Here is a 21,097-nt window from a genome sequence, read left to right on the forward strand (position 1 = left end):
ATGTTTAGCAAACAAAGCCCTCTAAGGATTGTAATTATAAGATTGAAAAATAATTTTCAATAAAACTATCTATACGTTAAGTTAGAAACACAATATTGTTATTGTTAATCGTCGCGAAGAAAAGATATAAATGTCGGCCTGGAATGTCCTGTGAAGGCTGTTTACAATAGACATTATAATAATTATAAATACCTACAGGTAATAGTGTATTATATTCTGTTGAGGAAGGGTATGGGTAAATAGCTTGTCTGTACCTAGTCCAGCGACTCTTAGTACCGGAACAGAGCGTGTACTTATTTGTGCTAAGTACATTATAAATAAAAACTATTTACTCATAACCAGAAAGAAAAGTTATCCAATAACCTTAAAAATCCTCTACGCTCACCATAGAGCAACACGGACCTCTTTACAACCTTTACAAGTTATCCAATCTCCTTAAAGAATCCGCTACGCTCACAGAGCGTCAGAAAATCTCAGAAAAAATCATCCTGCCAGAAAGCGATGTCAAACGCCGGGGGCCGCCTTCATATGGCGTAGTTGGGATCAAAATTCCGTAATGAGAAGCGCGTATGTCTGCACGTTGGTATGCCTGGTCTTATCACAGGCTTCGGCCGCAGACAAGGCCACGACAGAACAAACCCCAGAGATATGTAGTCACCAAGGGCACAGACTTGTGGAAGCCAAATTCGGGAAGGAAAAACACTGGCTTTGCCTAAAGCTAGTCAGTTTAGGTAAGTCCTATCTATGTTCTGTTCCTCCATTTTGTAAGTATTGTAACCGGTACGAATTAAAGAGAAGTACGTCGCGTCAGATAGTTGCGTGCTATAAGGTGTCCCTTTAATTCGCACAGGTTATCAGTACTTCAAATTCGAAATATCCAAAGTAAAATATGCAAATTAAGTGCAGTAAATTACCGACACGCAATAAAAAAATTGTAGATAGGTTACCCATTTACAAAAATAAGTCATAAAATAAGTCCAAGGATTATATAACTATTTGTTTCTATACCTAAAATGAGTTGCAAATCTAAATAACAAACTTATCAATAACACATAATTATATTTTAGCTGCTTAAGTAGTTTTAATTGGAGCCGTGGTAGCCTAGTTGGTCGAACGCTTGCCTCTCACTTTGAGGTCGCAGGTTCGAATCCAGCACCTGTCAAATCTTCAGGTTAGGTAAGCGGACTCTGTGTAAAACGGGACAATGCTTTAATTGACTGAGTTGACTTCGTACACCGAGGCGTGTTTTCCGCCTTATCTTCATTTTAAAAACGCTTTAACCTCCTAAGGCAATACTTAGTTAAACAATTGGGCCTTTAAATGGACATTCGGTCTTATGACTGGAAGCGAATAAAATATAAAACGCGTCCAGTTGAATCTTCCCGGGCACGTCATTAATTACAACTTATTAATTAATTACACTTCTATCGTGTGGGTTGTGAGGTGGAGTACCAACCTCATCAACTCTGTTGTCAACACTATTGAGCCGCCAAAGGCCCATGGCTCATATAACGACTACTTGTTACATCAGTAATTAGTAACCGGGACCTACGGCTTAACGAGCCTTCCGAAGCACGGATCATCTTACTTTCGGACAATCTGGTGATCAGCCAGTAATGTTCTAACCAAAGTAGGAACTACAAAGTCATTTTTGTGATATGTCCCCACCGGGAATCGAACCCGGGACCTCCGGATTGTGAGCCCAGCGCCCAACAGGGGTTGGTCCAGTGGGACCACGGAGGTCGTTACTTCGACTGAAGAAACACGACACTTTCCGTCTGATAAGGACCTTTAATCATGTAACTCTATCGCCAGGAGGTTCCTTGCTATCGACGGAACACACAGCCCTATTCCTGGACCCTGACGACACGGTGGACCGCACCAACTCGTTGCTGGAGCCCCTGGACACCACCATGGCGTATGGCTACCCTGTCGAGGCACCAGCTTCGGGCTCCGCCGAAGGATACATCGGAGAAGACCATCATTTCTATGGGGTGCTGCACTTAGGTAAAGTTATAAGGTTGTATAATGAAGCTAGTCTATACCTACTTAGGTCATCATCTCACTAGCGTTAACCCGTTTTTCACGTGTTCCACTGCCTCCGTAACAGTCTCCGTGGTCTAGTGGTTAGAGCGTTAGGCTCACGATCTGGAGGTCCGGGTTCGATTCCCGATGGGGACATTGTCGAAATCACTTTGTGAGACTGTCCTTTGTTTGGTAAGGACTTTTCAGGCTTGAATCACCTGATTGTCCGAAAAAGTATGATGATTCCGTGCTTCGGAGGGCACGTGAAGCCGTTGGTCCCGGCTATTAGCCGTAAAAACACCTCCACCAACCCGCATTGGAGCAGCGTGGTGGAGTATGCTCCATACCCCCTCCGGTTGATTGACGGGAGGCCTGTGCCCAGCAGTGGGACGTATATATCCTGTTTAATGTATGTATGTACGTGGTCCACTTACCCGACAAAATTTTGTTGAATCGTTCGATAATCTTATTAAGTTGCGCATGTTAGCCCTGCTCTATTCTGCATGTTTGTATTACCTAAGATGTACAGGAAGCAAAAGAAGTAGGTATATCAAGAATTCCACAGTGAGTTAACCTATGTATGCGTTGTATGTGTGATTTAAGATAATAATCATAATAATAACAGCCGGGAACGTGTCAGGCTTATTGACCTGCGGACCTGGACTCACATGTTTGTAGGTACCTAGTGTCATGAATGGAACTGACCTAACGCCCACATTCCTCAGCCGTTACATAGTTGTGTTCGCCAATAGAACTTTGATTGCAACGTGCACGCGAAACAATGTAAATCGCGATCGTCATCAGCCCATTAACGTCCCCACTGCTGGGGCACGGGCCTTCCCTAAGGATAGATAGGGAGATCGGGCCTTAAACCATCACGCGGGCCCAGTGCGGATTGATGGTTATTAACGACTGCTAATGCAGCCGGGACCAACGGCTTACCGTGCCTTCCGAAGCACGGAGAAGCTCGAGATGATATTTTTTTTTGTGGTCACCCATCCTATGACCGGCCTCTGCGAAAGTTGCTTTACTTCAACAATCGCAGACCGAGCGCGTTTACCGCTGCGCCACCGAGCTCCTCAAATCGCGATAGTTATGGGTAAATATCAAAATGTGCCAAGTGTGGTGGCGAACTGTCATATTATTTTTTCGTGAAAAATTGAGTTCCGACATCCTTTCGGATCCTTTTGGATCCTTTGTCATGTCGGAACCCAATTTTTGCCACCAAACTTGACATTTTGATATTCACCCGTCGTTACATGAGACATGTTAGGGTCCTTTGGCAGCTCAATAATAACCCTGACACCAGGGTTGATGAGGTTGGTAATCCACCTCACAACCCACACGATAAGAAAATTCCTTATTCTATGGTTCTGTGTAAGCTTATATCAGTGTTAATGTTTGACCAGGTAACCGAACCCTGCACGCGGATCCGTACGGCCGAGACGACCCGAGTCGCTCGTTCGGCGCGTTTGAGAACGATTGGGGGCCAGAGATCGTGCGCCCGCGCCGCCACCATGCTCAGGTGATCAGGTGAAGCGCTTTGAGTAAAAAAGTAGTAGGTCTGTACGGAGCTATAGCCATTGCTGTACCTACATTTATCCGTAGATACTACTTAACTTGTAATAAGTAAATACTTTTTATTTTGTATTTGTAAGAAGCATCAAATTGAAAATAGTATTACCTACGTACATATTCCTGCTTACCTATATATTCACTATAAATAGTATAGATATTAAAGAATGAAATTAGCCTGAAAAAAACTATATATTTAAATAACTAAAATAAATATTTTATTACCTGTTTTTTTAATTATAAGTACCTACCCAGATTATTTTACCTAATATTTAATAAGGTATATTAGTAAAATCCTACCTATGCTAGTTATGTATCTACTTATATCATGTAATGTGTAAGTAATGTTCTTTTTTATATTATCATAGATCTACCCCATATGGCTTTACCTACTTGACCGGACAAATGGGAAACGCTGAGGAGTGTGTCCAATTGGGTTATTAAATACCGGTCATGTCAGTTTAGATATTCACTGGCGCAAGCGCATATTAAATTTATCATCGACAGCTGGAATAAAATATGGCTGCGTTTATGCACTTGTAGCGTTGTAAAGAATCCTGATTGTCTCGGATTTATGGTCCGTACACCACCTGGTGGTTTCCGAGAACGTCAGCGTACCTTCGAGAGAATTACCCGTGTCTGACTTTACACGCATGATTTAAAGACTTTATTTGTATGGTCTAAATCATGGTATAATAAAACAAGTTATGCTCAAAAGTGACAGCTAACATTTCAAGGTTAGCCGCGCTGACGTTATCTCACCATCCGTTGCCATTTTGTAAAAAATAAATTACCCACGTGTAATCTTTTTAATTTACTTTGCAAGGAAATTTTCTACACTTAGTATAAGAGTTACTTACAGTTTTAATGATTTTATATATGTGACTAGTAATAGTAATTAAATACATTCAATTAATTTTCAATAATATTTATGTCCTTGGAATGTTGGAGATACCAATTTAATGGTAACACAGTGGTAACACTTACGTCATCAAACGGCTAGCAATGGCGGCTTTTCATAGGATTGAGCATACCTTGTTTTGTTGTACCATGGTTTAAATTATCGACTTGTTGGCTTCCTACGTGAAAGTTGGTTTTTGGCGAACATTAAAATAAGCTTCAACGTTTCACCATTTGAGTACTGATAACTGTATGGTAGGAGACCTTAAATCTAGCATCTGCAAATGGTTCTTGTTGTGTGTGGGTTTTGATTATGAGATCAATGATCGACCTTATCAAGTTTGTGTCAGGGTTACTATTGAGCCGCCAATGTCCAAAGACATACCAACTGAACAAAACAACAAGTAACATGTAAGAATTACTACTAACTCTTTCTTTGAGTAGTGTTGAGCGACTTATTCTATAGCAAGATTATATCCTCAGCAGCAAGAGGGGCAATTCGGCATCCACTTCCCGTACCGCATCGAGGAGCGCCAGCACGTCCCCGGCATAGCACGCGCACGCGTCTGCGACCTCCTACTGCTGGCTGACAAGGAATTCTTCGAGAATGACGCCAACTCTAGTCTGAACCACGTAGTCAGACGGATGGTGCATGCAGTCGCGCAAGCCGACATTATCTTCAGGAATACCGACTTCAATGAGGATGGGGTGCCGGATAATATTGGTAAGTCCAGCTGTTGCAAAAGCTTGTAATGGCTTCACAGCCTAGGTGGCTGGATGGACATACTGGAACGACAAGTCAATACACCACATGTTTGGCTTAGGTCCTACTGCCATAGAGTAAGGAAAAAACGGCAACTCTTCGCTCCCCACCAGCGTCTGAGCTAGGTTTTCCTCACCCCCCACATAACATAGTTTAGACTTCAATCGTATAGCGTCAGATGTCACACACAGATGCGCGTGTACGATAACGTCAATGTGTGGTGTCTGTGTAAAGCGAGGTTGTTTCTATGAAGTGTCTGGGGTGTGCTACTGCTCAACGTAACGTACACCATTTCTTACCACCAGCTTTCCTTCTCCTAGACCGGCTCGCAATCCTAACGAGCCTTGTCTCCTCGTGATCAAGGCCAGGGTCTCTATTCAATTGGTTTATACAGTGTTCAATGGGTCTCTTGGTCCAAGGCTGTGTCATTTATAGTACCTAATCCGTGTAAACCTCGCTAATGGGACCCAAATTAAGTCCCATGTCAAAGCCACTTCCTTATGTTCTAGGGTTCTCAGTGAAGTACATCCTAGTGCTGACCTCAAACGAGACGAACGAACGCGTGTTTGGAGACCTGCTAGCGGCCAAGAACATCGACGGGAGGCAGTACCTGATGCGGTTCGCGAGGCTGCGGCGCCTGTCAGAAGTGTGCCTTGGAGTCGCCTTCTCGGGTCACGCTTTCCATAACAGGACTCTTGGTTTGAGGTAGGATAACGGTCTTATAATAAATAAATCCGATTTCTGGGAAGATATCCTTAAAATCTGATAAAATGTTAATGATAAGACACCAATGTCTGTGCTTAGAGTTTGAGAGCTTTGGTATCTTGCTGTTTACAGACAGAAGAACGTACTTATTTGCACTTATAAAAGTGCGCAATGTCAAGAAAAGTTAAATAGCAATACGGCTTTCTTAGATGAATTGCTTTTATGTGGCCTTTTAACCTCCCTGACCAGCTTCACGTCTCTGGGCGGCGGCATGGGCGGAGCGGCGGGTGGGCTGTGTGATCGGCGCGCTTACGGGCGCTCTTTCAACACCCTGGCCCTGGCGCACGCCACTACTGACGACCAGGACCGGGTGCCTGAGAGGATTGCTGCGCTTACGCTCGCTCATGAGATGGGTAAGTAACTTCAGATTTCGTGGATACTTTTATAAGCCCTTATTTATTGTAGGTATCTTCTTATATGTATAAAAACCTGTAACCGTTAAACTCACTCCTCTTCATACCCTTTACTCGAAAAGCGTAAAGCGACTGTAGATACTCCTTCGTTATTTGTACTCAGTCCTACAAAGAATTATCTACATATTCCCATCCACAGGCCATAGTTTCGGCGCTCACCACGACGATAACTTCCCGAACCCCGAATGCCGCGGCTATCTGATGGGCTCGCAGTCCTCCACCGCGGAGACCAGCAGACACTTCGAGTTCTCCATCTGCAGCAAGCGGCTCATAGCGGCTACGCTCAACAGCATGAGCTACTGCCTCACTGAGGAGGACAGACCTTATTGTGGGAATGGTAACTTGAATCACACAATAGAAAATCACACAAATTCACAAACAAACACAACTAAACCCCACCCGCAATCTATCAAGGCGCTAGAAAATAACTTGCAGCCAAACTTGGTATTATGGAGTCGTCAGGATGAATAATACCGATGAACCATATACCCAATTAACCAGGTCCAATCATCTATCCTTGCTCCTTTCAGCCTAAATACTTCTATAAAAAGAATACTTTCGGAGCATCCAACACCCATCACTACACAACATTTCTACCTAACAGATGAATGAAGAACAAAGAGAGATAGCCGTAATTACACTTACAGCGGAACGTTTCTAAATACTCAGGGATAGTGGAAGAAGGTGAGGCGTGTGACTGCGGGATGCCATCGAGCTGCAGCCTGCGAGACCCCTGCTGCACGCCTCGGGCTGGAGGCGCTTTGGTCTACGAGGAGGGGTAATAAGACTCATATAATAAGACTGAAATATTGACTTGTAATTCACATGCCGCCTTAGGGCAATATGGAAGGTCTTAGACATAGAAACCCTTAAAATATCCTTTAAACTAAGTATACTCAAAATTGAATTCTTAATGGAATTAGCTGTCTGGGAACTGATATTAGACAGCCAAATTACTAAATTATATAACAGTGTTTTATGATTTTTTTAAGGAACGTCTTAAGGCCCAGTGCCGAAGTTCTTGCAGCTTCTTTTCCCCAGCCATACAGGTTGTGAGAAGCTGCAGTAGTTTTAGGCGGATAAAACTTTCGTTATGAAACAAATGACGATTCAAAGCGTAACTATGTTATTACTGAATAAAGATGTTTTTGAATTTGAATTAAAGAATTTTCTACGGCAACTCCGCTAACTTTAGCACTTTTCCCTCGCGTTGCATAATATTCAATCAAAAACTCATCCAATATTATATGCAATACGAGTAAAGACTTAGTAAATATCATCAATATAACTTCGTCCCCAGCACGTTGCACAAGGAGGGGTGCTCAGTAGCGCCGACTGCGATGTGCCACCCCTCGCAGGGGCTCTGCTGCAACGCCGAATGCAAGTACACCGACCTCTCACGGAGTGGCATTGTTAGTAAGCACTAAGTTTACCCACTATTTCTCTACCTACCTTCATAGACCAGATTTGTAATTGTTTACTGGAGGGCTTTAGGAAGGTATAAGTACCTATTCAACTTCAAATGTTAGTAACAGAAAGCTTAACCTAGTATTAGTAACAGATTCGAAAGATGACAACATAAAAATAAGCTACATGAGACAGGCCCGAGTCACCGAAGCCGCGGGCAGCTATGTGACAGCGTGCAATCGCACCCAGCGGTTCAGCAGCGGCGAGTCATACCGGTCCACCATTGCGCTCATGATGGTGTTATAACCGTTTGGTTTAGGATCTGGAAGTGATGGGTTCGATTCCCTGTCGCGATAATCACGTGGGTCTGTCCCTAGATTGGTTAACATTGCAGACTGATTCAGCTCATGATCAGGTGCGTATCATGTAGACCCTAGTATGTTACATGACTAAAAAAATGTGTCCAAAGCACCTGGCAAAATGCTTTGCAACGCCGAAGACGCTTATTTAAAGCGCTCCAGGAATTAGGTAAGTCTACAAATCTGTAACGAGCTGATGGTCATAGTGAATCCCTAAAACTCTCCAACCTTCAGGACTGCTCGACCTTGGACCAAGAGTGCACCTGCATGAACATGGACGACTGCCGCTGCGCCCTGGGAGGCAGATGTCTACCTGACGGCACCTGCCACGCCTCTGAGTGCGCACTGCTCGGACTCAGGGAGTGCCAGTGCAATAAAAAAGGGACGGTGAGTTGATTAACCCTTAGAGTAATATAAAAAAGGAATGGTATGTTTTGCAACGGCCAGAGAATAACTAAAAAGCTTAAATGTATGTGCTTTCCAGAATCTTGGACATGTCTTAGTAGATAGGTGACTTAAGCCCCCTATACACTAGGCTTAGCGGTCATTATGGCTCACTGGAGCCGATGCCCTAGGGAAGAATACTTGGATGGAGTTGGCAACTTGTCATTTTCACTAAAATGTTATGTATTTTTAGCACCAATAATAACAAGGTGTTCCGAGTTTGTCTTCTAACGAGGGTATTGTTATTCACGTGCCGATTTCTACAAGACGAGGGATTTGTACGAATTGTGGCTCTTGTGTTAAACGATGGAATTTGGATTTTTCTAATTCCTTCTTTCCAGGGCGGGAAGGTGAGCGAGGCGCGAATGTGCGGAATATGCTGCCAGCTGCAGAGCAGGGACGACGAGGAGTCAATGTGCGTGGGCGCAGAGTTCGCGGCGCAGCTGGTGATCGACAACGGATACGTGCTGCCGCCGGACTGGCCTGACGACGAGTATGTTGGACGTGAGTACTGGGGGTCTGGGGATACTTGACACTTGGCATTTAAAAGTAAGTGCGCCTGCTCCAGCATTCACTTTTATTGAGGGTGGTACTCTAAACCGGAGAGAAGTAGGTTGTGAAATAATTCGTGATGAGTCTTGACGACTCCTGAAGAAGCGAGCGCATCTTTCTCATGTCGTGAAATGCTCCAACAATTCCTGACTAACTGCGCGGTGTGGTTCAGCGAACGTGACCCTGCAGCTGTGCAGCAACCACGAGTGTCAGCCGGCGATGGTGCGCGCGTGGCAGGCGGGCGACGCGTGCGTGTCACGCGGCCTCATCGGTCTCTGCTCGCTCACAGGCGTCTGCAAGCCAAGACATGCCATGCCACGGTCTAATGTCTTCCCGGATATCATGGTGGGTATATTATCTAAATACTAGATTGATAGCTCTGGGGTTGCTGCTTCATGTAGAAACTCCACAGGTGAATAAAACGCTGGTTAAAGTGTTCAGAAAAGTCTATTGAACGAAGTACATTTGGTACGAGGTACATTAACATGTTACATGCGCGGTAAGCCTAAGACCGACTGGTTTATTGGTGGGAGCGCGCGCGGCGCCTGCCCCTCGCCTCCTTAGTACCTCGCCGACTTAGTAACCTAAGTCCGTGGCCGAACCAAGTTTCTTCAGGTTCTTTCAAAGTAAGACCGGGGGTAATAAGAATAAGGCCACATCAAAACAATTCATCTAAAAAAGCAATATTGCTTTATAATGAATAACTAAATGATAAAAGTGTCTGGTAAATGTCTGGTTCCTCTAGTTATTAGATAACTGTTGCTGTTTCTTGTCATTTCTCCTCTTCACCCATAAGACCTTGCGAAATGCCGTAAATTCAAAAATGTTACATTGACCTTCAACAAGTTTATCAACCAACGTAATTACGTTGAATAAATGATTTTGGTTTTGTGCATGAATCAACACAGATAGAGCATCTTCCCTCTCGCTTTCTCGCGCGCTGTGATTGGTTAATACCGCCCGTCTCCGCTTCTCTCCTCTTTTCAAGTCTACACTTTGGAAATTCACCTTAAAAACTGGTATTTGGTTTTCAGAGTATGAGACTGATGACCAGGGATAAGTCTAGCAGCACACAGCTGGGAGCGTCTAGTCCGCTCATGTTATTGTTGCTGTACTTTGTCAAGTGAAATACACGTCTTATTATAAATAACTCTTTTATTTACACACTTTACAATGTTCTTCACAAATATTACACACAATTTAACAATTACGCTTATAACGAAGATAAAATTTATCTATCTACACCTAACAATTATTATTAATTATTATTGCATTTAAATGAAGTTACTACGACTGAAATTATGGTAACTGACTGCTTACCAATGGAAACTCAAATCAGTGGGTTAAAAAAGCCACATTGCAGTAATTCACCTAAAAAGGAATATTGATTTGACAATTGTTCACGTTGCCTACTTACTTTTATATACATATGTGCAAATGTCAAAATCCATGAATTGCACTGATGTTGCGTGTTCAAACCTGTACGAATACGAAAGGATAAACTGCGAAAATTAATGATCGGAGAGCGGCTAAAAGTTCGTCTATACTTTTTTTTTTGGTGTTAGAACCCCACCCGTCTGCCAAAAAGTTACGTTTTACCCACGGAATAGAAGAGAAGTATAGCAAGTAAAATAAGCGCGCCACCTATTGGTGCTAATTGCGCGCCAAATAAGCGCACTGTCCGCCCGCCCGGTCGTTGCTGCTCGCCGTAGTTTGTGTTTACTGTATTTTAATTTCTTACAACATCCATTATTTTATGGTTGTGAACCTTCTAAATGAATAATTAAGCAACTAACCAGTGCAAAAGTGTTTTTATTCGAAAGACGGCTATAGAAGTTGGAATATATAGAACCGCCGTCGTCGTATCCACCGTAAGTACTCTCTTTTACTACTCGTGCAAACATAACTACGATAGCTTACTGCTTCTCAAATTCCATAGCAACTTTACCGACAATATATAGGTATTTATGTGATAGGCTGTAATTTTATCCTTACCATTCCTAAGTTACTGCATCTGTTTACCTACTATGCCTGTATCTATCCACTACTGGATATAGGCCTTCTCTCTTTCACGCCATACTTTCCGGTCCTGTGCAATCTACTCCATTGCTTTGCTTTGCTTTTCTAGTTACTGCATACAAGTTATTTTTGATAAATTGCCGATTCAATTCTTACGAGCTATAAACCTTTAGCTTAAGTAGCTGTCGAGGAGAGGGTGTATATACTATATACTTCTGCCTTACAGGGATACAGGCGTGATGCTTTGTTGTTTTGTTATGTTATGTTTTAGCTTACCTGTGACAAGAAATCCCTCTTTGCTAGTCGATATTTGACTTCTTGCCCTGCAGTTTATAATGGCACAAGACCTCAGTACTTTTGGCAGAGTTTCTCGAGCATCCTGAAGTAGGCGTACTTGACATCGAAGTCCATGTCGTACCAGTAGTTGACGGCGACGCAGCCGTGACTCTGGCGCACGTGGTGGAACCACAGACTGGGGAGGTACAGGCAGGAGCCGCGGTGCACTCGAATGTGGTACTGATGGGCTTTGCGGAAGGTCGGGTACCGAGCGTAGTCCGGTTTGAGAGGATCTGGAAATAACATAATTCATCATCATCACCCTAGCATTATCCCGTTTTCCACAGGGTCCGCTGACCTAACCTGAAGTTCCAACTCCTGAAGAAACAACAACAGTCTGACCTTCCAACGCGCGAAGGGAAAACCAGCCCAATACAGGCTAGGTCACATGTCCCCCAAAATGCATTTCTCGGGAATGTGATTTCCTTCACCGCTGAGCTGATGATTCCATGCTTCGTTAAGCAAGTTGGTTCCGATTTATTAAACACGTAAGTGTGAATAATTGTTCGCTACATGAGCCATATCAGGGGCTTTTGTTCATTAACTCTTTGATAGAAGATGCTGAAGAACTTACCTATACAAATCCAGGGCAGTGTATCATCAACATCTTCCCCACTCTCTCTCCTCACCGGTACCGTCTCCCACTCATCTCCTTCTCTTCTGAACTCTGCTTGCGGGTATCTCTTGTACGGCACATATGGGAGATCCGTCGGAGGGATCAGTACGAAGTCTTTGTACCCGTCGATTACGCAGTATATGTTTTCATAAGGGTCTTTGTGCACTAAAAGGAAGACATATGGGTAGAACAATCATCATCAGCCCATTAACGTCCCCACTGCTGGGGCACGGGCCTTCCCTATGGATGGATAGGGAGATCGGGCCATAAACCACCACGCGGGCCCAGTGCGGATTGGTGGTTATTAACGACTGCTAATGCAGCCGGGACCAACGGCTTAACGTGCCTTCCGAAGCACGGAGGAGCTCGAGATGAAAACTTTTTTTGTGGTCACCCATCCTATGACAGGCCTTTGCGAAAGTTGCTTTACTTCAACAATCGCAGACCGAGCACGTTAACCGCTGCGCCACCGAGCTCCTCAATGGGTAGAACAATAAGGAGGCTGAAATGCTCCATAAGGGTTTTTGAAGGAGATATATCGCTGGTGGAGTTAGTTAAAACTTAACACACAATTACCTTAGCAGTTAAGCTGGTAAGCAAAAGTGGACGCGATTTTCAAATAATTCGATTGGACTTTACTTTGAATCTGTTTAATGTAATATTCCAAACATTAGTTTATGTAGGACCCATTGTTTGTTTGGCTTGTTAAGAGTTGTAAATTGTAAACGGAAGAGATTATGTTATTATCCTCTCCAGCGTGATAGATCTAGTTATATTGGATAAGATAGTAACTAGTCGCCATACGGTTCATTATATTTGTATTAAAACTTCAATACTAAATAGTCCTGCCAACCATTATAGATTTATACATAAATGAATATACTGGGTGTTAGTGACATCGTAACGAATACTGAAGGGGATGATTCAGACCATGATTCTAAGTTAAAATCAAGTGGAATTTTCCGTCGCAAAATTCATGATTTTTTTTAGTATTTTTTTAATTATTTTCAATTCTATACTTTTGCGATCGAAAATTCCGCTTGATATTAACTCAGAATAATGAGCTAAATCAGCCCCCTCAGTATTCGTTACGATGTCACTTACACCCCGTACCAGTACATACAGGTAGCCATACAAGTAGGTATGGGTGTTAGTGACACCGTAACGAATACTGAGGGGGATGATTCAGACCATGATTCTGAGTTGATATTAAGTGGAATTTTCTGTCGGAAAATTCATGAAAATTTTTATGTTTTTTTAAATTATTTTCCATTCCATACTTTTGCGACGAAAAATTCCACTTGATATAAACTCACAATCATTACCTGAATCATCCCTCAAAGTTTTCGTTACCATGTCACTAACACCCTGTATACATGGATATGTGCGAGATCTCACCACAACCAACTTGCTAAAGCAACGTCTGAAGAGCTCCTAATCCACATGCAGACGTCCCAACAGTGGGCAAGCATGCCTGACACTGCTAAACTGCATAGCAATAAACTGCATATGGTTGTTAGACCATTCGAGAACATAAAGAAAAAATATCTCAAACAAGACTTACTAGAAGTGACAGCCCTCTCATCGCCCATCCAGAAGTTGACGGCGTCGGGATCCTTGTCGAAGGCCTGGCTGGCGAACCCTACATGCGGCTCCACGTCGTCCAGCAGCTCCGTTAACTCCGTGGTCAGGTTGGAGTTCTGGCGCTGGATGTATGGGATGTAGTCTGCTCTACGACAAAGGTTTGTTTAGTTAGAATTGTTCTAGCCGTTGCCATAAAAGAGTAATACTTCAAATAGAACTGCAATTCTCTCCCCCCCCCCCCACCCCACAAATTCGTATCGGGCGCCGACCTCACCCCCTCTAAGCCTTACATAATATATTGGTATTGCTATTCGCGGGCCATTTTCCGCAACTCGACGTCTGAGCGCCAATTTTGCGTAATACCTGAAATGGCTTGATTACTCCAGCCAGCCTAATCTCCCAAGGAAATCACCTCAGGGAGGCACCCCATCAGGCCAAGTTACATAACATAAGCTCACGATTATATCCCAAATGGGTTAGTCAGAGGTACATCCATCACAAGATGAACTAAGTTAAGTACCCACACCTCACCAAGCTTTCTGTACAATACATACATAAACTCATGCCTATTTCCCACCGGGGTAAGCAGAGACTATAGAATTCCATTTGCTTCGATCCTGACACACTTCTCTTGCTTCCTCCACACCCTTCTTTTTTTTCTTTCCTTTTATGAACTATATGCATGCAATATCATACTTACTAACTTTTTATTGTCTAAATGATCTAAGAACTCTGCCATTGTCATATCAACTTCATGCGGCATCACAAAGTACTCCACACCATCTGCGTTCATGGTGATACCGTCTGCTAACCCGTTGGGTGTTACGGCTACGGTCACTTTCTTGTTCGGTATAGTTTCCCTGAAAGATATTGTTCATTATGAACAAACTGGTTCACAGGTAATTAATTACAGTTGAAAATAAGTACCTATAGGCTTTGAATAAGAATTAAATATACACTGTATTACAGATGGAAACGACAAATGAAGTATGAAGTACTTACATATAGATTGTTATTTACTTATTTAATATTTAATTTTTCTTTTTTGTTACCTCTTTAATAGAGGACAATTTTTGCTTGTGCATGAGAAGCTATTAAAAATTTCAAAAAAAGGTTTAGGTTCATACCTACAAGACCAAAACCTTATTTAAGTATTGAATGCTTTTTTTTATTATAAAAGGATATTTGCACCTGACTTTAATTACATATAGTATTGTCAAATAAACTAAGGACACCGTGACTAGCAAAAAAATTGAATTATCATTTTATAGCCTATATTTTTCAGTTAGGTATATTTTAGGTATCAATTACATGTCAATTTATATACTGATACAGCGAAAATTTGTATTAAGGAAAATATAAATAAGTCACCTTCACCCACCTAAAATATTTTGAATTCCATTTTTTTGTAGCTGGCCAGTCAGCGCACGCGCCTTTTATGATAACTGGTATATTCTTCGCCACATATTCTCGGTAAAAATCTAAAGGATCTACACAGTCACTCTCTATTTCTGCTATCTCACTTCCCAAATATAATTCTGAAAAAAATAAAATAATGTACAACAAAATTTGTTTGAAACTCTTATAAACTCAAAATTAATTAATGTTTATGAAAAAAATATGTAGATAATAAACGTTTACCCGACGTTTCCGTGTGTAACACATCTAGAGCTTCCTGAATTCTTTCACTCATGATTACTAAATTATTCACTTTCGACACAAAAATGTATTTTTATTCGATTATCCCAATCCCGACGTAAACATAACCTCAAACTAGATTGTTGACATCTGACTTGACATTATAAGGATGGTTGGTAAGATCAAGGACAAAAAAGTATACAACAGCCTCGTAGCACATCCTTCAAAGCCAAAATAAAAAATAGACTTTTAATTTCAAAAACCGTTACAAAATCCGAAAATTATAAATTCTCAAATATATTTCATTGGCATTGGTTTTTTCAAGATCCCTTTAATGGGAGGCGTATCCGAGTTCAAGATGGGTTGTTTTGGTGGCGGTGGAGGCTCCATAGGCGGAAGGGAAGAAGACGGCTGTTTGCGGGGTGCATCTTGAAGAGACATTTGACGAGACATTGTTCGTTGCAGGAACGTGTAAGAAGAGTCAATAGCCGTCACTGAAAAAGTGGAAAAAAATTAACTTATTAGGTACAAACCTCGAGTACTAACGCTTAATAACATCTCTCTCAATTAACTGAAGGGGGTATGAAGCATACTCCACCACGCTGCTCCACCTCGGGTTGGTGGAGGTGTTTAGTACAGGCTAATAGCTGGGCTTAATGTACACTCAGAAGCACGGAATCATCTTACTTTTTCGGTCATTGTCCGTACCAAACAAAGGACAGTCTCACAAAGTTATATCAATAATGTCCCCGTCCGACAATGTACCCGGACCTCCAGGTCGTGAGCCCAACGCTCTAACCACTAAACTACCGAGGATTACTCAAAAAGAATTACTAGCGCAAATCTACATTCAGTGTAACAATAATGAAAAATATAGATACCCTTCGGTCTCTCAGATGGTGGTTCCGCCTGCACGGTAGGCATGCTCAGTGCTGTGGTGACTTTAGGCCCTCGTATCATGTTGATATCAAAAAACTCCTCGACGCCATGTCTGGTCAGCCCTAATTTGTTCTTCTCATGTAGCTGTCGCAAACGGACGGCTTTGTCGAAACCTTCGAGGAACGTCTTTGAAGTGTTGTGGATCGTTATGGTGTCTAATATACCTGTAAAAATAGCGTTGAATACCAACGTGAATACAACTTGGACACGTGGAGAAAAATACTTTCATACTTTTTTATTCCGTCTTTTTGAATTAACTACGACAAAAAGCCATCTACGGCGTAAAGGAATAAATAGTATCAAAGTTAGTATTCAAATTCCTTACGTAATTGAGCGCATCGGGCGATGATAGTCTCTTTGTACCGATGCATCTTAGTCATTGGGTTCCCGATAAAGTTGGCTTCGACCAAGGAGATCAGCGTGCACATGTCATCTGCTATTCCTTTGAAATCTTGCAGCTTATTCTTCTTGGCTATCAGGACCTCGAGTCGCCTCAAAGGCTTGGCCCAGGACATTTCGGAGATCTTGTTCTCAGATACATTTAGAATCCTCAGTGACGGCTGGAAAGTAATCACCCACACACATTATAATATAATAATTTGGGTTACTTAATTAAGCTTTTGTCAATAGGTTTGCCCATTTTTACATACTAGGTAAAACCACTTTTAGTTCACTAACGCACGACGAGGCATAATCTGTTTCTCTCTGTAAGTTTTTATATATTACGTAAGTACTAGGTACTTACCGCAAGACCCATCATAGAGCGGGGATCAAAACACAGGGCGTCAGCATTATCCAAGTTTTGCTTCTCAATGTGAAGCTCTTCCAAATACTTCAGTGCCCCCAGGTTCTCCACCACGCTAATTCGATTATTCCCCAAATACAACTTCTTCAAGTTGTAAAGTTTTTCCAGCCCTTCGATTTTGGTAATCTTGTTCCATTGTAAATGCAAATGGGTGAGATTGTACATCAAATCGAGGTTCTCAATTTTAATTATGTGGTTGTCGTGATAATATGCGAAAATTACGTGTGTTGGACTTTTCGGTTTCGGCTGAAAACATCGATAGGGTAAATGTAGGTAATGGGGATCACTTAAGCGAAAATGAAAAAAAAAGCTAATCTATGAATCAACTATTTATTACTCTGTTTTTATTATAAACTTTACTCTACTAACTATCGATTGAGATCAACTTTAATTACTTTGGTTTATTAGTTTTGGTACAATAGCATTTTAAAAAAAAAATAACTTTGATCCCGATTGTCAACTTGGGTTGGCAATGGTGATCAGTATGTGGGCAATGGTGATCAACACATATCGCAAACATAATTGTGCGCAGTATTCCACCCAGAACAGTCGGCATGAGTCCAGAGCCCACAAGAAGTGCACCGGTACCATGTTTCATTGTTTCGGCCGAATTCACCACATACAAGACACAAGCTGCTTGCATCTTCTGCATCGTCATTTTCCTGGCATAACACATCCGTGTTCACGTCTGACGTCGAAGTACCATTGGAGTCCTGCAGAATTTTCTTCTTAACCTTATCACGACTACCCTTCTGTGGCTCGATTTTCTTTCCTGTTCTTTTTCCTTCGTTTTTCACAGCTTTGGCTTTCCTTTTATTTTCTTTTTCAACTAGGGCGTCTTCATATAGGTAATTGGGATCACCCGACTCCGATTACCTACATAGGCAATAAAACGAAAAAAAAAAAAAATTGGCGAGAAATTATAGGTAATAATAACAATATGGCTGTTGAATTGCATGCTAAAATGCTACGACTATTACACATTACAAGTACAGAAATAAATATTTGTTATTTTGTAACTTACCTTCGTATTTTTAACTCGAAAAATAAGATGTAAATGGCACGAAATCTTCAAACACCCATTACTCGCCAACGCGTCGGCCGAGCTGAGCCAGTCGCCGCTCGCGCACGGGTGTGACGTCATGCTAGCGTGTACTTATGTTTGAATCGGTCGGTCGCGTTCGGTTTTTGTTATTTTGAGGTGATCACCATTGCCTACTGACTCCCATTGCCTACATCTCCCCTATGACTTGGTAAACATAAAATACAAACTTAAGTACCTATAAAATTATTGGTATACAGTATAATTCACACTGTAGGAGTGAACAAGCCGTACGATTTCAACTTATAAATTGGTATACATCAAAATGCGTTCGGTCGTTCGTAGGTACCTACCATGCAGCAAGTTTTCATAAATTTTATACATTATAGTAGCATAATACTGTGTGCGTTACCCCAACAAGAAAGTATCTCCTAGAGTTATATGAGTAGAACGTATAGTTGGTGCCTTATCTGCTGTAAATGTGCCCCCACATAAAAAATGTGTGCCCCCTGTCGTTTCGAAAAAAAATCGAAAAAACGATTCTTGCTGGGGTAACGTTTTTCTAGCAGGAAAATTCTAAACGAATGATCGGAGAGAGAAAAACTGTGCATGGCCAGATAGCTTATATGTGTGCCAAAATGTGCCCCCAAAAATAAAATCTGTGCCCCTTCAGATTTTCGAGATATTGCATTTCCTGCTGGAGTAACGTTTTGATGAATAGTATATCTCTAAAACCATTGCATGTGCCCCTGTAGAATAAACATACGCGAGTAGCTCTTAATGTGTGCCCCTTTGTGCCCCAATTAGATTTTAGAAAATATTTATAGTTTTCAAGTTATCGCGGTTTTATGAAAACCCGAAAAAACATCGCAGCGCCTAAATGAGACAAGGCATAACTTCGCTGAAAACTGTATTCGGTCTTTCTTGACGCTAATAATAACCATACAAAGTTTCAAAAATGTTCATGCATGCGTTTTTGAATAATCTTGCTAAAAGTAAAAACGATGGTGTCATAACTTTGACGGCAAAATACAAGGAACTGGCACAATCCCAGATGTGTAGGTGTAAACCAAAATCTTGTGCCTTTAGTCAAAAATATATGGTGAAAATATTGAGCTTCAAATGTTACGCGTTAAGTAAATATAAACAAAAAGCCAAAATATGTAAACAACGGCTGGTTATCCGACCAAATCTGAATGACTACTAAAAAGCGACGGATTCATACATATCGATGACCTTCTTTACTTTACTCACTAACCGGTTCACACGTGTTGTGCCTGAGTACACTGAAGTAGAAAAGTAATAACTAATAAAATAAAGTTGTTATTGGATTATATTTTAATAGCTGTTTCTATGACCTTACACATGATTAAGTACATTTATAAGTGCCATTTTCAAATAAAATGTACATGTGACTAACATGCTCAAAATCGTGACCAAACTGTTTTGTGACATACCTGTATTTTTATACTAATGTAAATAATAATTTCCACATCAACAAGCTGTTTCATTTATATAGTCACAAGCCACAAGGTGCATTTAATATATTTTTTAATTAGCCCTCAAAACTTTTGAACGTGACTGTAAGGACAACAGCTTAGATATAATACGTCCAATAAAGAAGGTCCTCGTTAAGTATGAATCCGTCGCTTTTTAGTAGTCATTCAGATTTGGTCGGATAACCAGCCGTTGTTTACATATTTTGGTTTTTTGTTTATATTTACTTAATGCGTAACATTTGAAGCTCAATATTTTCACCATATATTTTTGACTAAAGGCACAAGATTTTGGTTTACACCTACACATCTGGGATTGTGCCAGTTCCTTGTATTTTGCCGTCAAAGTTATGACACCATCGTTTTTACTTTTAGCAAGATTATTCAAAAACGCATGCATGAACATTTTTGAAACTTTGTATGGTTATTATTAGCGTCAAGAAAGACCGAATACAGTTTTCAGCGAAGTTATGCCTTGTCTCATTTAGGCGCTGCGATGTTTTTTCGGGTTTTCATAAAACCGCGATAACTTGAAAACTATAAATATTTTCTAAAATCTAATTGGGGCACAAAGGGGCACACATTAAGAGCTACTCGCGTATGTTTATTCTACAGGGGCACATGCAATGGTTTTAGAGATATACTATTCATCAAAACGTTACTCCAGCAGGAAATGCAATATCTCGAAAATCTGAAGGGGCACAGATTTTATTTTTGGGGGCACATTTTGGCACACATAATAAGCTATCTGGCCATGCACAGTTTTTCTCTCTCCGATCATTCGTTTAGAATTTTCCTGCTAGAAAAACGTTACCCCAGCAAGAATCGTTTTTTCGATTTTTTTTCGAAACGACAGGGGGCACACATTTTTTATGTGGGGGCACATTTACAGCAGATAAGGCACCAACTATACGTTCTACTCATATAACTCTAGGAGATACTTTCTTGTTGGGGTAACGCACACCATAATACTCACAATTTCGGTGAGGCATGTTTCGTGCATAAATAGATGTGTGGTACGTTTCAATGCACTTTTCTGTCTAATAATCTTCTTCGCTTCTTTCCGTAGATTTTCTTCATTTATTTTAAAATTAGCTAATTTGAATGTGGTATCCATTAGTCTGCTACAGCATCAGCATATCAAATAAAAACTTATAGTAAATTCAAAGTAAATTAGTGTAAAATTTATCGATCAAACCTTCAAACATTTGAATACGGCGCTTTCAATCCTGGCGACATTTTTTATTCCCTACTCTATGGAAAACGCGACACCGTTTCGTTTCACGCACATTTTTTTGGCTTTATAAATTGTTTCCTTTGCCTTATCGAAATTTATAAATTGTGAAATGCGTTTATTTTGTATACTTTACCCAGCTTTGCGAAATAAGAAAGAAATGCCGTTTAATTTTTGACAATACC

General features: G+C 41.3%; 3 protein-coding genes and 1 long non-coding RNA gene across 5 annotated transcripts in view; 1 reads left to right on the forward strand and 3 right to left on the reverse strand.

The window, feature by feature from the left end:
- LOC126376786 (uncharacterized) overlaps positions 1 to 2,358 on the reverse strand; it is a 62,408-nt gene extending 60,050 nt beyond the window's left edge. Inside the window, exon 1 of the long non-coding RNA XR_007567767.1 lies at positions 2,327 to 2,358. This is a non-coding gene — a long non-coding RNA (uncharacterized LOC126376786). The remainder of the gene's footprint in view (positions 1 to 2,326) is intronic.
- Positions 248 to 10,342, forward strand: LOC126376521 (disintegrin and metalloproteinase domain-containing protein 10-like). Of its 2 annotated transcripts, none has more exons than XM_050023968.1 (13): positions 248 to 731; positions 1,816 to 2,007; positions 3,435 to 3,550; positions 4,984 to 5,224; positions 5,773 to 5,968; positions 6,218 to 6,381; positions 6,581 to 6,778; positions 7,111 to 7,219; positions 7,742 to 7,853; positions 8,442 to 8,594; positions 8,993 to 9,155; positions 9,376 to 9,548; positions 10,238 to 10,342. In XM_050023968.1, exons 1-13 carry the CDS (start codon positions 557 to 559, stop codon positions 10,328 to 10,330), a joined length of 2,085 nt encoding a protein of 694 aa, XP_049879925.1. In that variant the 5' UTR covers positions 248 to 556; the 3' UTR covers positions 10,331 to 10,342. The 2 variants fall into 2 exon arrangements, with proteins under 2 accessions (XP_049879925.1, XP_049879926.1); XM_050023969.1 differs by having other exon boundaries at positions 4,987 to 5,224.
- LOC126376630 (probable peroxisomal membrane protein PEX13) overlaps positions 4,534 to 21,097 on the reverse strand; it is a 325,664-nt gene continuing 309,100 nt past the window's right edge. The window contains exon 6 of the transcript XR_007567727.1: positions 4,534 to 4,634. The gene's annotated coding sequence lies outside the window, so the exon portion shown is untranslated. The remainder of the gene's footprint in view (positions 4,635 to 21,097) is intronic.
- Positions 10,675 to 20,885, reverse strand: LOC126376821 (uncharacterized). Its single transcript, XM_050024368.1, has 11 exons — positions 20,655 to 20,885; positions 17,081 to 17,386; positions 16,661 to 16,895; positions 16,278 to 16,499; positions 15,694 to 15,890; positions 15,400 to 15,490; positions 15,140 to 15,296; positions 14,463 to 14,618; positions 13,739 to 13,905; positions 12,133 to 12,339; positions 10,675 to 11,791 (listed from the first exon to the last, which is right to left on the reverse strand). Exons 1-11 carry the CDS (start codon positions 20,793 to 20,795, stop codon positions 11,571 to 11,573), a joined length of 2,100 nt encoding a protein of 699 aa, XP_049880325.1. The 5' UTR covers positions 20,796 to 20,885; the 3' UTR covers positions 10,675 to 11,570.

The sequence above is a fragment of the Pectinophora gossypiella genome, chromosome 21, assembly GCF_024362695.1.
Source record: "Pectinophora gossypiella chromosome 21, ilPecGoss1.1, whole genome shotgun sequence".
In the NCBI taxonomy this organism is placed as follows: Eukaryota; Metazoa; Arthropoda; class Insecta; order Lepidoptera; family Gelechiidae; genus Pectinophora; species Pectinophora gossypiella.

What these genes read in the sequence shown, in the direction of transcription:
- LOC126376821 (XM_050024368.1), bottom strand. Translation starts at nt 20,795, where the DNA reads ATGGATACCACATTCAAATTAGCTAATTTTAAAATAAATGAAGAAAAT. An exon ending in GTTACACACGGAAACGTCGG is followed by an intron (nt 15,297 to 15,399) that starts GTAAACGTTTAT and finishes TATTTTTTTCAG; the next exon opens with AATTATATTTGGGAAGTGAG. An exon ending in TGGAATTCAAAATATTTTAG is followed by an intron (nt 14,619 to 15,139) that starts GTGGGTGAAGGT and finishes AATATCTTTCAG; the next exon opens with GGAAACTATACCGAACAAGA.
- LOC126376521 (XM_050023968.1), top strand. Translation starts at nt 557, where the DNA reads ATGAGAAGCGCGTATGTCTGCACGTTGGTATGCCTGGTCTTATCACAG. An exon ending in GCTTTGGTCTACGAGGAGGG is followed by an intron (nt 7,220 to 7,741) that starts GTAATAAGACTC and finishes CTTCGTCCCCAG; the next exon opens with CACGTTGCACAAGGAGGGGT. An exon ending in AGTGCAATAAAAAAGGGACG is followed by an intron (nt 8,595 to 8,992) that starts GTGAGTTGATTA and finishes CCTTCTTTCCAG; the next exon opens with GGCGGGAAGGTGAGCGAGGC.